The sequence below is a fragment of the Hippocampus zosterae genome, chromosome 1 (assembly GCF_025434085.1).
Source record: "Hippocampus zosterae strain Florida chromosome 1, ASM2543408v3, whole genome shotgun sequence".
Lineage (NCBI taxonomy): Eukaryota > Metazoa > Chordata > Actinopteri > Syngnathiformes > Syngnathidae > Hippocampus > Hippocampus zosterae.
In genome coordinates, this window is record NC_067451.1 from 33,080,242 (window position 1) to 33,095,251 (window position 15,010).

The 15,010-nt window shown below is 41.4% G+C and overlaps 1 protein-coding gene across 5 annotated transcripts in view; it reads left to right on the forward strand.

The window, feature by feature from the left end:
• The window catches only part of rapgef2b (Rap guanine nucleotide exchange factor 2b), a 122,996-nt gene that overhangs the window by 45,762 nt on the left and 62,224 nt on the right, over positions 1 to 15,010 (forward strand). For all 5 annotated transcript variants that reach the window (XM_052058781.1, XM_052058797.1, XM_052058807.1 and 2 more), the window contains exon 4: positions 3,595 to 3,678. In XM_052058781.1, the coding sequence (XP_051914741.1) occupies positions 3,595 to 3,678 (84 nt within the window). The remainder of the gene's footprint in view (positions 1 to 3,594; positions 3,679 to 15,010) is intronic.

Below are 15,010 nucleotides of genomic sequence, written 5' to 3' on the forward strand. Positions count from 1 at the left end.
AATGGTTGCGCTTAACCAAAATGGCTGACTCACTGTTCAATTTCGGTCATGGGTCGTTAAGATTTGTCTGTCTAAGATACCTACTTTCTATTTGCGCTCATTTGGGCACGTTCGCAAGTAGGCGTTCATAAAAATACAAGTCCAAAATGGCTACTTTAGTCCAAAATAGACAACTTTCTCTTCAATTTCAAATATGGATTTCTTAAAATAATCACAAATCATAAAATGTTCATTTTTAGAGGAGTATTTTATTTCTACCACTTTGTTCCAACTACAATTTTAGCATTTTAAATGTGTAATCGACCTACATAAAAACAAAATAAAGTAAAACTAAGTTAACTATGAAGTGTGCATTTGCTAGTCAAAGAGATGCTAAATGATGGCTTGTTGGTATGACATAATACTGTTATTGCACTTAACCTAAAAAAACAAACTACTAACATTGCACTTTTGTTGAAAGCTAAAAACAACTGTTATGCTTTACAAAAAAAAATTGTCAGACTTTTCCAAAAAGAAGACACTAACGTCACTATTGCCTTAAAAGAAAACAAATTATTGTCGCTATGCTTTAAAAAGAAAAAAAAGAGAAACTTTTCTTGTTCGTCGCATCACAGAAAAAATAAAATGTGTGTGTGTGTGTGGGGGGGGGGTGTTTGTGACTGGAGAAACATTCCTGTCGCTAAGCATGCAGTGAACAATCGTGTCAACTGAAAGAAAGCAACGCATCCCTGGCCGGCATTCCACATTGGCTGCATCGTAACATAAACATGGCCCAATTTAGTCAAACTATCGCCGTGTTCGCTTGCGACAATTGCTTTCAACACGGCTTGTTTGAGAACTGAATGTCAGTTAGCAAACTTCACAATCATGTACTAGCATCATGGAACACCCTCATCCCATTACAGTTCCGATGGCAGACTGTTGCCAAATTGTTGATCCTTTCTAAAATGTGAGGGTTTCTTTCCTGGTATTTGTGTCATTTCCATCAGATATTTTGGTATTACAAATTTATTAATTAGTAATAATTTGGTATTATTAATTAATCACAAAGATTTTCTTATTTCACAAATGTTTCATTTATTGTCATATTTTGTATTTCCCAAATATAATGTATTTTTTTCTGCTTGTGTATTTTTCCTGTTTTTGTCATGTGTGGTATTGTATGATTCAGAACATCTTCCCATTTTTTTCTGTTTGTGGAAATGGATGTGTTTTCCAATAATTTTTATATTGTCACCATGTATTATTTCTCAAATACTGTATATATTCTTTTTGTCATTTTTTCAAAAAAATGTTTTCATATTTTTGCAAAACCCGTTTTCTCTTGCCTGATTTTTCCACCTAATTTGTTGATTTTATTTAGAATGTTTGCGTTTTTCTAATACAGTATCTGTATCATTTTTGTGTTTTCGCCGTATATCACTTTTTTTTACTTGTTTTTTTCCCAATTCTAGTATGTGCATGTGTTAACTATTTGTTTACTTATGCACGTTATGCGCCTCAAGACTTTCCCTACTTACCGTATTTTCACGACTATTCGACGCATCGTACTAATGGCCGCAGTCTCATTAATGGGTGACATTTCTGTATTTTACACATACACAGGACGCATTGTACTAATGGCCGCAGTTTTACAGTGGTAAAACATACGCCAGCTTAAACATACGGCATGCATGCGCGCACGCTAACACGTTAGCTTGAATCATACGGTAGCATGCCAAGACATACAGATAAGATAAAAACACGTTTTTAAAAAGGCAACGAAAGCAGAACTGAGTTCGGGTGTATTTTATTTAGCCATCGTACAATGTTCTCACGTTTTTCGATCACTCATCACCCAGAAATCCATCAAAGTCCTCATCCTCTGTATCAGAAGCAGAGGAATGCACATCTCAGTTGTCATTGAAAGCATCACATGCTAAAGTGTGAGTTTCTACGCATTGCCGAGCGGAAAGAAGGAGCAGCAACAGCAAAGTCAACATTTCTCTCGTGTGAAGCTTTCCCACATTTGAAAGTAAAGAACAGAGCGAAACATGGTGGCAGCGCGTGTGTGTGTAGAAAGAATTGAACAATTGTGCAAGTACCGTAATGCATCAAAAACGCCGCGTTCCCTCTCGTTGTTGCGTATTGTGGCGTAACTCGCCAAGTGCTGCCTCTCACTCTTTGTAAAGTTGTGTTTGCCACCGATCATCCATTGTTCCCATGCCGTTTGCAACTTTACTTTGAACGCCCGGTTGATGCCAATGTCCAGCGGTTGGAGTTCTTTAGTCAAGCCTCCGGGAATAACGGCAAGCTCAGAGTTCATTTGCTTGACTTGTTTTTTTCACCGCTGCTGTGAGATGGGCACGCATGCCAAAAGCATAACCGGTGGCTTTAAGTTTGAACTGAGCTTTGTAGGCGTGTCTTTTTGTCGAATTTATTTTCAGGGGTTCTTAGAAACCAAAACCGGAGTTGTTTTGCAACAATGCACATTGCCACACTCTATACAAGTGTTGGTACTGGCTTGAGGCGTCCACTTACACGCCCACCCTTCACCATTGGCGGACTAGCTTGCCTGTCCTCTCTCTCCCTCTCTCTCCCTCTCCATATATGTATATATACACGCCCACCCTTCCCTGATTGGCCGACTTCTTTCCGCCTGGCCACAGTCACTTCCGCCTTTTCTCTATATAAACAGCGTGTCGGCTGTCAGTCAGATTTTGGAACTCAGCGCACAGAAAGGACGCTCCGCACCATAAGGCGTCCTGTCCATTTTGGAGAAAATTTAAGACTTTTAATGGCGCCTTATAGTCGTGAAAATACGGTAGTTTGGCAAAGTTTCCCATCATTTCGAATTGTGGTCAATGCAAAGAGGTTTTCTAAACGCCACAAAGAAATCTTGGCCTTGCCAATTCCTTATCGCACTTTCACACTCCGTACACACTCTTCCATAGACACAGTCCAAGTCGCTTATTGGGTGTCTCCCTACTAATAATGTAGTTGTTCACTACAGGAGCTGCTTTTGAACTAGAAAAGTCTGGAGATTAACTTGTCAAAATGTTCCCGCTGGCTGAGTGCGTGTGCATTTGTTTGACAATTATCTGCAAAAGGCTTTGCCAGCCAACAGCGGCGGCGGCATCATCATCACACCGGGTCACCGCGAGTTTACCCCAGCCTGTGCTTCCTCATCTCCTCGGGCGCTGTAATGGATGTGGGCGGATGGAGACGCGCTCGGCGGTTCATTCACAGTTCTCCCGTCTGCACTCCCTGACTCTTATTTCAAAATGCAAACCCTTTGTATTATGGGCTCAAATTTCAATTGTAGTTGCTTGCTAGCTTAGTGTTTGTGTTGCAAATCAATGGAGAATGAGATATAAATCGTAAATTAACATGAGGATAACAGTGACGAATTGTCAGACATTATGATTACTGATATTTTGTTTTTGATGATATCTTTCCAACAATGTGTTTGTCCCTGTTGAAGTATTTTTCTTTTTATTTAATCTTTATCACTGAATTGTGGTCAGTACAAGTGAATATGTATGTACTTGATCCTGTGTGTCGGAATTTGCACAAATTTTCTATGTTGATGTTGTGTTTTTTCTTATCTCGCAGCCCTGACGACATTGGAAGCTGCTGGTATATCCTTTTGTCAGGTTCCGTGTTCATCAAGGAATCCATGTTCTTGCCCAGGAGCAGGTATGTTGGCCACCTTTTAGTTTTGGGGGGCGGGGAGGGACGGTGGGTCATTGAGTGTGTCTTAAAGTGTCTTTTCTGATTAGCCTACTAGCTTTGTTCTGAAAAACAGCAGCTTTTGTTGAACCGACCAACGTGGGTGATCGTTTTTCTGCATTGCGTAACTCACAAATGAGCATTCGCGGCACCTGTTTGCGGTCCTTTGAGAGGGCGTGAATGCTCGATGGTCATTCTCTGGATTCACAAGATCTTTTCTAGATCTAAAAAAAGCTTTTGATACAATAGACCATACTATTCATTCATTCATTCATCTTCCAAGCCGCTTGATCCTCACTAGGGTCGCGGGGGGTGCTGGAGCCTATCCCAGCTGTCTTCGGGCAGTAGGCGGGGGACACCCTGAATCGGTTGCCAGCCAATCGCAGGCCATACTATATTATTCAATAAATTAGAGAGATATGGTATCAGAGGCACAGCATATAAACGGATTGAAAGTTATTTAGAAAACATATCAGTATGTGCATTTCAAAAACAAAAAATCCATTTGCTGAAGATTATCCATTGAGTGCCTCAAGGGTCAGTGCTTCGACCAAAACTATTCATTTTATATATAAATGATATCTGTAGTGTGTCAAAACAATTCAAATGCGCCCTATTCGCCGATGACACAACCTTTTACTGCTCTGGAAAAAATATGAAACAGCTCCTGAAAACTGTGGAAAATGAATTGACAAAATTAAAAAAATGGTTTGACAGAAATAAACTATCTTTAAATGTAACAACAACTAAGTTACTTGTTTTTGGCACGAGACCAATCAAAGACCAAGTTTTGAAACTTTATTGTTGTTGACCAAACTTTATTGTTGAGGTGAAAGTGTGTGTAAGTAGGAGGAGGAATTGCAGGTATTACTAGAACCAAGTGGATGCTACTACTTTTACTATTAATACATTTTTTAGCTGCTTATTTTTATCATGGTCCCCAAGGTAACAATATGGATGGAATCCCGATTGGAAAAACAGATAATTATTGAATCGTCTTTTATTGGAGAGATATATCTTAGAAGGAAATACCAGGACTGACATCAAATGTACAGTTTTAAAAGGTGTCGTGTCAGTTACGGGTGCAATTTCTGTATTTAACGCGTACACAAAGCGTATATTATTATTGGACGCAGCCATGATAAAACGTACGCAAGCTTAAAAATACGCTAGAATGCATGCACGCTAGTGGTTGTACTTTATTGAAATATTTCACCGGGTGTGGTTCACCGGGATGTTGAAAGTGAGCACCTCGTCCATTTTGGTGATATGGTTGGGCTGGTTTGTGGTTGGTCGGCAATCATTTCAAAATCAAAGTATGCTTGTCCTTCATCACTTGCTGTAGTCCAAGCGGTTTGTCGAAATCTGGGGATCGGTTGAGAGAACAGTCACTAATGGAAGCCAAGTGACGTTGTCAGAGCGGCAGAATGAAGGATAAAAATGTCCAATAAAGTTTCTTTATTTAATGTAATACAGAGCATTACACTTTTTACTCCATTGGGAACGGAAGATGGCCAACATTTCCTTGTAATCCGCCAGATATTGCTACACCATGGTCGTTTCTCCCGGATGGGTAGATGGCGCCATTTTTGGGATGGTGTTTTGCACAATGTACTAAGAGTGTGCCTTTCGCGTCCTTTTTCACACCCACCCTACCCACTTTAACATCTTCATGCTGTTCTCAGTTACGTCCGACATGGGTCAGTTAAGCGGGCCGCTCATCAGTGTCACACAAAACAGCATTCACAGATTTTGGAACTTGGTGCATACACAACGTGACCAGCATTATTAGGCATCCTGTTCCTTTTGGAGAAAATTGATCACTTTGAAGTGCACCTTTTGGTCATGAAAATACGGTATGTAAAATGACCACAAAAAAAAAATAAGTAATTGCATCATACCGTCTCTAATTGAGCCACAACATACTAAATCGTAATCTCTTACTGAATATATGATTCCAATCGAACAGTCCTTGATACGTTGCCCACCCCATGTATTGAAGTCCGTATGGAATCGTCTTTTGTGGAGCGAAACGCATCCCAAAGTAACAAGGTAAAGAAGTGGAGTGTGGGACAACGTGTTGTGGGATTCAAATGTATAATATCTAAAAAAAGACGATATTACAGTGATACCTGACGCCAATTAAAATCTGGTCTGTCCATCATACCTGTTAGCTTCTCTAGCATCTTCCTGTTGCGGCTAAGCGAAGTCTGTGGGAGTTTTAGCCAAAATTGCAAACTTGGAGTCCCTCATCTCTGATATCTCTGGATAAAATCTCGGAGAGGAAATACGATGGCACCTCAGCTGAAATAGTTTTTTGACGAATTACCGAAAAGGAGTCCAGTGAAACGTTGGGTTTCAAATGGGGTTTCTTTTTCATTCAGCGGAGCCGGTCAACAATGAATGACTCATTAAGCGAAGAAGTTTGTTTATCCCAGAGGCTAGCGCAACATCAAACCTAACCCAGATAAGCCAAGCCTGACAAGTGGGTGACACACATTCACAACGTGGTTACGCATGTGCTACAGGAGCAATGGGGCAATTGTCACATTTTCAAATGAATGCAACTTACTACATACGTCAAGGCTTATTTAGACCGATACGCTAAGCCAAAAATCATAGCTTGTGGTTTTAAGACATCCCTCCATTCTCTGGGTCGAGAAAGATACACCATTAGTAGTTTCCCTCTTTAGGAAAGTGTGAAATCAGTATTTTGTTTTGTCCTCTATGCAGCAAAGTGTAACATTAGGAATGTGGAACATCGTAGTTTGTCTTCTATTTAGGAAAGTATAAAATCATAATTGTGTAGACTTTTTGGGAAACTTTAACAACAGTTGTCTTCTTTTAAGGAAGGTCCAAGGACGGTGGTCTGTCTCTTTTGTAAGAGTACGTCTCAAATGAGGGGGCGGGGCGGGTGACGGGGGGGGGTTCATATTGTCTCAGGGAAAAGGGGTGTTTTTTCTATATTTTTGTTGTTGTACTAGCATAAAGTGCAATATACATTTTACTACTGTTGGCGGCAGTGGTGCGCTCATGGTCAGAATGTTCTCAGTGAGTCTCACAATTTTATCGACAATTGTATAGTTGCAGCCAAGAGTTTGAGTGAAGGGCCGAGGGGGCGCAAAATATTTTCTTTCTGTGAGGGTCATAAAAAATAGAGAAGCACAGTTTTATTGGAAAGTACACCATCATCAATAATTGTACTTCTATTTCAGAAAGTGAATAGTTTTTCTTCTTTTTAGGAAAGTGTGGCAACAGTAATTTGTTTATAATAGTACAATGTCAATAGTTTATTCTTTTTAGGTTAGTGCATAATCAGTAACTTGTATTAAGAATCTATAAAATCAGGAATTTATTTTCTTTTTAGGAAAGTACAACATCAGTATTTTGTCTTCTTTTTAAGGAAGTGCCACATCAGCAATTTCTTTTTTTCGGATGTTCAACATCAGAACTGTATTTTGTAGTGTTTTGTTGTTGTTGGTTTTTTTTTGGTTTTTATCATAGGAAAGTGCAACAATTTTTATGTGTAGTTGTCTTTAAAACATGTTTTAAAAAAATCTGCATTACAGGAGTAAAGTTTTGACAATCGAAGGTCTAATAGCCTTTTACGCTGTAATTCCAGTAGTATTCACCATTGTCAGCTGACTGGCACTGGTCTGGTCTTGAATTCGTAGAAAATACTTCACTTCCTGTCTAGGCAAGTAAAAGCAAATCAGCAGCCTGATAGGAACTTAGCCAAGGAATGTTACGCCATGACCTGCTGCAGGAAAGGTTAGCAGAGTTCACACTAGTTCTTGTCAGTCGTGATGCAGCAACCCCAGCAAACCTTTTTTTTTTTTTCAAAACTTGTATTCTCTCATAGCACAATCTTTCTCATTTGCATTTCAACAATTTCACTTTATAACTGGAGGTGGAAAAAATTGGTGGCAAATGAGGGTATGCTACTTGTGCCAGGATGATGCATGTAACTTCGAAATAACGCATTGAGTAACTTGTGAGGGTAAATATTTTACGATGATTTAATCTCATCTTGGTCATGTTTTTATAGCACATAGTGAAGTGTGAGAGTGCATTTGTCACGTGGCCATGTTGACATGTTCGTTTTTACGTTACTTATTTTTTTGTAAGTGCATTTTGGGGAAAGGGTGGGTGCACCAACTGACCTAGTATCGTATGTGGAACTTTATAACCATGTAGTGAAACAAAAGATTGCATTTGTCCCATGTTTTGGTTAGATTTTTTGAGGGGTGCACTGACACCTGGAATGTTAACGTGGAGGGGTGGCTTCAAAAGCTTTGGATGGGCTGTTGCTTTACAAGGCATCATCATTCCGGTTGATTGACTGTTTTTACAACATCACATTCATGAGTAACTTCTGTGGAATAAGGGGAGAATTCCTCCCCCTCCCCCTTTCACAAATTACACACTCCACCCTCTTGACTCCCTCATAGCAGGAAGTATGCTGGAATGCCGGTTGCGTAGCGTATTACGAGGGGGTGGGGGGGGGTGGCCTAAAGTGGGCTGAGCCATTGGAAAGGGGGCTGATCCACCAGCCACACACTCTCATTCTCATAGTAGTGGTGACAGGGTGTGCTCAGTGGGATATACGCCGCAGTCTTTTGACCTGGAACATGCTCGCGGGACTGAACTGAGCGACTTACCTTGCGGGATATTTCCAGAGGAGGAGGAGGAAGGAGGATCGTCTAATCTTATCCGGTGGCGGCGTCACTCTAGCAGCAGAGTGGTGGCGGGCGGGTAAGCGTCAATTAACTCCCTGTGCCATGGAAAAAATGGCTTGTTTTGGTTCTGATGTTAAAATGTGAGCCGGGAACGCGTAAAGCCTTCAAGGGTGTGGAATGCACAGCAGGAGCTATTTTGATTGTGAAAACGAGCAGACTTTTGAAGCCAAACGTCTAAAGATGGGGGAGGGCGGTGGGGTGTCCAATGATTCAGTGCCTAGAAAAGTTTTAAAACTCTTTTTTCTGTGTTATTTTTGATATATTTTACACTACTGAAATGAACAGGGGCGTTGAACAAAACTACGAAATGCACAGGTCCTCTCTGTCTTTAGTTTGATGTCACAAATCCTGTGTACAAATACAATAAAAAAAGGATATTAGAAATACATAATTGCATAAATCTTTTCTTCTTTCGGATTGCACTACATTAGTAGTTTGTATTGTTTTTAGCCAAAGTGCATCATTAATAGTTGGTCTTTTGGAGGGAAAATATAATAAATTAATGTCAATCACTGTTTAAAAAATGAAATTGCAACATAATTTGTCTTCTGTAACCAATTATAACTTCAAAAAGTAAATGTATACAACAAAAAGTTATGCAAATTATTTTCAGTAAATGATACAATACCTTTTTTTGGATAGTGTAACGTCATTTTGTTGTCTTTCTGGGAGCGTGAAGAACATGCAACATCAACATAGCTTCTTTTTAGCAATGCACAACATGAATAGTTTTCACTAGTCGGTAGTCTTTCGGAAAGTTAAAAAACAATATTTTGTCTTGAGGAATTTTCAATCTCAGTAGTCCGTCTTCTCTTTGCAACATGCAACATAATGGTTGTTTTGGAAAGTGGTGGCCATTGTAGAGAACTGGAACATTATCAGTTTGTCTTCTATTTGTGAATGTAGGTTTTCTTTTTCAGAAAGTGCAACATCAGTGGTTTGTATTTTTAGTAACATGCCACCTTGAATACATTTTCTCTTTAGCAAAGTGCAACATGAACATTTTGCCTTTGTATTATGAATCAGGGTCCTCAATGTATACAGTTAAACAAAAACTCATTGAATCAGATATCACATCTAAGTGCACCATCCATACTTTTTTAAAATGGTGACAAAATAAATGAGGATGCTTAACAGTATGACAAAAATGACTTCAGTTTGCATTTGGCACCGTAAAGGAGCAAAAACCCAAATCATTTAGAATAGTCTTGGTCACTGGCCTGTTTTGAAGAGCTAAAAGTAACCACGCCACCATTGTAAATTCTCATCAGTGGGGTGTCAGCATCTATTCCCAAGGGTACGACGCGTGACTTATCTGCAACCACGTGGCTGAAGGAATTGTGTTTACAAAGCTGAAAGGCAGTTGAGTGGTCAGCCGTTATCCTGAGGGAGGTTGGGGAGGGTTTGCAGTGGTATCCAGAGTTTTTACCCTCCTTCACTTCATCTTGCATCACCAATGGAATTAATCTTTGTCCTTCTTAAAGAGCAGAGTGGGTTGAAAAAACTGGTGTACCCTCTCACTGCACCGCTAAACAGCTTTGTCGAAAAGCCTGAACCCCCATTCCTCCCCGCTTCCCTTCTTTTCCATCTACCCTCTTCCAGCCAGGATTAGGCGGTGCACCGGCCGACAGCAGAAAGGATTTGAGGCTTTGGCGGTGGGCCGCCGGGCTCACAGACTGAAAAGGCGGCTGATGTATGCACTGTGACATTCCAGACACCTCGGGCGTGTTGTATAACAGGAGGTCGGTGTGGGTGCCGGTCACCTGATCGTGCCGTGAACTCTCCTGCAAATGCGTGTGGACAGGAATAGTTTGCTAGAGCAACATATACAGTACTGTACCCCATGTATATGTAAAAATAAATAACTTTTTTAAAACATTGTTTGAAAAAATCTGCGATGCACTGAACCCGTGATGAACGAACCACAAAGTAGCGAGGGATCATGAACATACACTTCATATAGCTAGTGCAGAAAGAACAAAACACGAAAGAAATTATGAAATTTACAATCACCATTCACTTTCACTTACCGTATTTTCACGACTATAAGGCGCCATTAAAAGTCTTAAATTTTCTCCAAAATGGACAGGACGCCTTATGGTGCGGAGCGTCCTTTATATGCGCTGAGTTCCAAAATCTGACTGACAGCCGACACGCTGTTTATATAGAGAAAAGGCGGAAGTGACTGTGGCCAGGCATGCGGGAAAGAAGTTGGCCAATCAGGGAAGGGTGGGCGTGTATATATACATATATGGAGAGGGAGAGGGAGAGAGAGAGAGAGAGGGAAAGAGAGGACAGGCAAGCTAGTCCGCCAATGGTGAAGGGTGGGCGTGTAAGTGGACGCCTCAAGCCAGTACCAACACTTGTATAGAGTAAGGGTGTGGAAAATAATCGATATTAATCGATACATCGATGCGCACGTCCGCGATCCGAGTGCATCGGCTCATTCACTGGGTACGACGCGATTGACGGGTGAAATCGCGATTCATCACGATGCATTGATGGGTATCGGTGAAATCCCGATTCATCACGATGCATTGCGGAAAGCGGAATGCAACGGAAAGCTTGATAAAACTCCGTAATTTGCAAGGAATGTCGCACTAATAAGCCATACAACGGCAGCACCACAAATATGCAGATCCACTTAAACCGATGGCACCAGATCACCGACAAGTTTCCCTCCCGCTTCCCCGCCCAGTTCCTCGTCGGACACCGGAGAAACTCTTGGTAAACCAGGTCAGGATCAGAAAAAAATTGCCTCTAATTTTGGGAGTCCCCTTGCAACTCACTGTGACCGCGCAATGGCTATAACTAAGGCCACTGCTTATTTCATATGCAAAGACCTCCAGCCTTAGCGTGGTGGACAACGATGGTTTCAGACAGCTCGTGCACGTTTTGGAACCCAGGTATAAAATACCAGACAGGTCTGTGTTGACTTACAAACATATTCCCGATGTGTACAACAAAGTGAGAAGTGAGATTACTGTGTCGCTGAACAGTGCGCAAAGAGTTGCACTTACAGTGGATGGGTGGACATCTTGCGCTATAGATTCATATACTGATATATACAGTATATATATATATATATATATATATGACTATTTCATATAAGACACTCCGTGAGTGTCTGTTTGTGTTTACACTATAGCAACAGCTGTGAGTCTCAGGTGTCAAATTGTTTACATTTTCTTTGCACAAAACCCAATTGTGAAAGGGCTTAAATAAGTTGTTTTACAAGTTCTACTCTTTATAAGGAATAAAGTGGTATCCTTTTTGTAATACCATACTGAATTCCATCTTTTTAAAAGCTTTTTTTCTTTGCTTATTTGCATCATGTTTAATTGCACAATATCGCAACAAATTGCATTGTATCGTATCGGATCGCATTGATTTGAACTTAATGTGTATCGAATCGTATCGCATCGTGACGACGCTGAAACGTATCGCATCGTATCGCCAGAAAATTCCATGTATCGTTTAAGTATCGCATCGCTGGCAGTGGATCGTGATGTGTATCGAATTGTCCTCAGTGCTGAGATTCACATCCCTAGTATAGAGTGTGGCAATGTGCATTGTTGCAAAACAACTCCGGTTTTGGTTTCTAAGAACCCCTGAAAATAAATTCGACAAAAAGACACGCCTACGAAGCTCAGTTCAAACTTAAAGCCACCGGTTATGCTTTTGGCATGTGTGCCCATCTCACAGCAGCGGTGAAAAAACAAGTCAAGCAAATGAACTCTGAGCTTGCCGTTAGGCTTGAGTAAAGAACTCCAACCGCTGGACATCGGCATCAACCGGGCGTTCAAAGTAAAGTTGCAAACGGCATGGGAACAATGGATGATCGGTGGCAAACGCAACTTTACAAAGAGTGAGAGGCAGCGCTTGGCGAGTTACGCCACAATATGCAACAACGAGAGGGAATGCAGCGTTTTTGATCGATTACGGTACTTGCACAATTGTTCAATTCTTTCTACACACACATGCGCTGCCACCATGTTTCGCTCTGTTCTTTACTTTCAAATGTGGGAAAGCTTCTCATGAGAGAAATGTTGACTTTGCTGTTGCTGCTCCTTCTTTCCGCTCGGCAATGCGTGGAAACTCACACTTTAGCATGTGATGCGTTCAATGACAACTGGGATGTGCAGTCCTCTGCTTCTGATACAGAGGATGAGGACTTTGATGGATTTCTGGGTGATGATTGATCGAAAAACGTGAGAACATTGTACGATGGCTAAATAAAATACACCCGAACTCAGTTCTGCTTTCGTTGCCTTTTTAAAAACGTGTTTTTAGCTTATCTGTATATCTTGGCATGCTACTGTATGCTTCAAGCTAACGTGTTAGCGTGTGCGCATGCATGCCGTATGTTTAAGCTGCCGTATGTTTTACCACTGTAAAACTGCGGTCATTAGTACGATGCGTCCTGTGTATGTGTAAAATACAGAAATGTCACCCATTAATGAGACTGCGGCCATTAGTATGATGCGTCGAATAGTCGTGAAAATACGGTACATCGATTTCTTGCATAATGTCTTTTACTTTTCCTCCTCCATCTTTCATTTTTATTACTTTAACTTGTCTTCAAGCGTTAAAGCTTTTCTTTTCTTAACTCCTTGGTCTCCCAAGGTATGTTTTGTAGCCATTTTAGCAATGCAACGGTCATGCTGCGTCGAAAACTAACAATAACAAATATTTGCGAAGCAGTGGGAGTCGCTGGGTCAGGCTCAGGTCAGATTAGACTTTTACGGAAGGCTTGTTTTCGTTGTAGTGAACCTCGATGCGAGGCAAGGCAGAGAAAAATATTTCGTATTACGTAACGGGGACTTTTCGTTGTATGGAGAGCAGAAAAGTGTGACTAGCTTTCATGCATGAAGATTTTTTCACACTCTGAGGTATTTTCGTCCATGTAGGGTTCATTGTCGAGGAGTTTCACTGTATGACTTAATGGTGGCACTGTCTCTACCCTGAAAAAATATAAGTACAGTAACAAAGACTAAAATGCAGCCTAGGAGATACAGGTGTACAAAACAGGGACAAACGCCTTCATGTCTTCATTTCCCAAGAGTTCGAGAATGTCTCGTGATTTGAATGTCCCTGCGGAGAGCATGCCAGGACAGCCAGTCTTTGTTTTAAAGTTGACTGCAGAGTATAAGACATTAATCTTCAATCTACCATGGACAAAAAAAAATTTGCAATGCGGGATTTTTCTTTTCTTTTTTTTTTCCTCCATTGACATATGTCCATGCCACAGCTTTATTCCCATTGAGTGAAACACAAAGTTCTTAGGCTTAACCAAGTTTTGCATCTGAATGTCAGCTGGTGATGCGTGACAGTAAAAGTTTCTTCTTTATGCAAAGTTGTGCGCTCTTCTCAGTTATAATCCGAGCCATTATCTGGCACCTTACTTATTGCTGTTATCCTCTTATCCGCTCTTGCATCGTTGCAAAACATCTCAATTGAGTCCACTGCAGAAACTAGTGATTCCTGAAGAAATTCTGTTTAAATTCTGAACAGCTAAAAAAATAAGATGCTAATCATTTGCATGCCAACACAGCAAGATAGCAACATGAGTACAAAAAGATGCAGATTGAAATTTTAAATCTTTCCCTTTAGGTACTAGTTCCGATGACAACTGATAGAATCATAACATATACAATACACAATACATGCTGCAGCAAAAGAAAAAGAAGAAAAGTTGGTTGATTCGAAAAGGCATTCCATCTGGCCTTGAAGTCAGCCACTGTTGCCAATGAGAAAAGCCAAAATGCTAACATATGGATTACGAGGAAAACTTCATTGAGAATATCTTGGGGTCTTGTTCACGAGTGAGGGCAGGAGGGAGCGAGAGTTCGACAGGCGGATCGGTGCAGCGTCTGCTGTGATGCGGACGTTGTATCGCTCTGTCGTGGTAAACAAGGAGCCGAGCCAAAGGGCGAAGCTCTCAATTTACCTGTCAATCTACGTTCCAACCCTCATCTATGGTCACGAGCTATGGGTCGTGACCGAGAATCGGATACAATTGGAGAACGAGATCGGATACAAGCGGCCGAAATGAGTTTTCTCAGCAGGGTGTCCGGGTTCTCCGTTCGAGATAAGGTGAGAATCGGTCATCCGGGAGGGGCGAAGAGTCGCGCCGCTTCTCCTCCACATCGAGAGGAGCCAGATGAGGTGGCTTGGGCATCTGATTCGGATGCCTCCTGGTGAGGTGTTCCGTGCATGTCCCACCGGGAGGAGATCCCGAGGACGACCTAGGACACGCTGGAGAGACTATATCTCCCAGCTGGCCTGGGAACGCCTTGGGATCCCCCGGGGAGAGCTGTAATAAGTAGCTCGGGAGAGGGAAGTCTGGACTTCCCTGCTAAAGCTACTGCCCCCGCGACCCGGCCCCGGATAAGTGGTAGAAGATGGATGGATGGATGGACTTCATTGAGAATGTGACCAGGATGTCGTCAATTAGCCCATCGCCCAATGCTTGTGCAAAGTTTTATCTGAAGAATTCTCCCTGTTTTTATAGGAGCGTACCCTTCCTGCAACCAGCCCCCTGCTACCTCTCAGATTCC